The following is a 459-nucleotide window of genomic DNA, read 5'->3' as shown; positions in this document are numbered from 1 at the left end:
ATGGCTGAGCAGGGTTTTCCCGTTCTCCCCGGGGCCCCGAAGTGCCCGGTTTCGCACACATGCCTGAGAAATATGGGGCTTTTGTGCCAGAAATGGATCCCAGCCAGGTCTCATCCCAAGGGCACCGGGCCCGTCAGCACTTCAGGGATGCCGGGAGCCCGTCCACTGCCGGTGGCAGCTGGGAGATGGGTGCTGGTGGGTGGCATGTGTGGGTGACATCCGCGACAAGTGGCTCCGGGGACACTGGCATGTCCCCTCGAGGGTGTCAAAAGGGACGGGACCAGCTTGGAGGTCTTTGGAGATGGGGATGCATCACTGCCGTGCCTGATGCCTCCCACCCTGACAGGAGCACATCTGGCGCCACGAGGAGATCCACGTGGTGATGGGCAACGAGGCCTGTGACCTGGACTCCACCGTCTCGGCCCTGGCCCTGGCATATTTCCTGGCAAAGGTGAGGCT

General features: G+C 63.0%; 1 protein-coding gene across 1 annotated transcript in view; it reads left to right on the top strand.

Annotated features, from left to right (window-relative positions):
- Positions 1–346: 346 nt before the first annotated feature.
- Positions 347–459, top strand: part of PRUNE (prune exopolyphosphatase) — a gene marked incomplete at both ends in the record, with an annotated part of 1,643 nt that continues 1,530 nt past the window's right edge. The window contains one exon of the mRNA XM_009702172.1: positions 347–451. Within this exon, the coding sequence (XP_009700474.1) occupies positions 347–451 (105 nt within the window). The remainder of the gene's footprint in view (positions 452–459) is intronic.

This window comes from Cariama cristata, unplaced genomic scaffold (genome assembly GCF_000690535.1).
Source record: "Cariama cristata isolate BGI_N322 unplaced genomic scaffold, ASM69053v1 scaffold27846, whole genome shotgun sequence".
Taxonomy (NCBI): Eukaryota; Metazoa; Chordata; class Aves; order Cariamiformes; family Cariamidae; genus Cariama; species Cariama cristata.
This window is presented reverse-complemented; position numbering and strand designations above follow the sequence as displayed.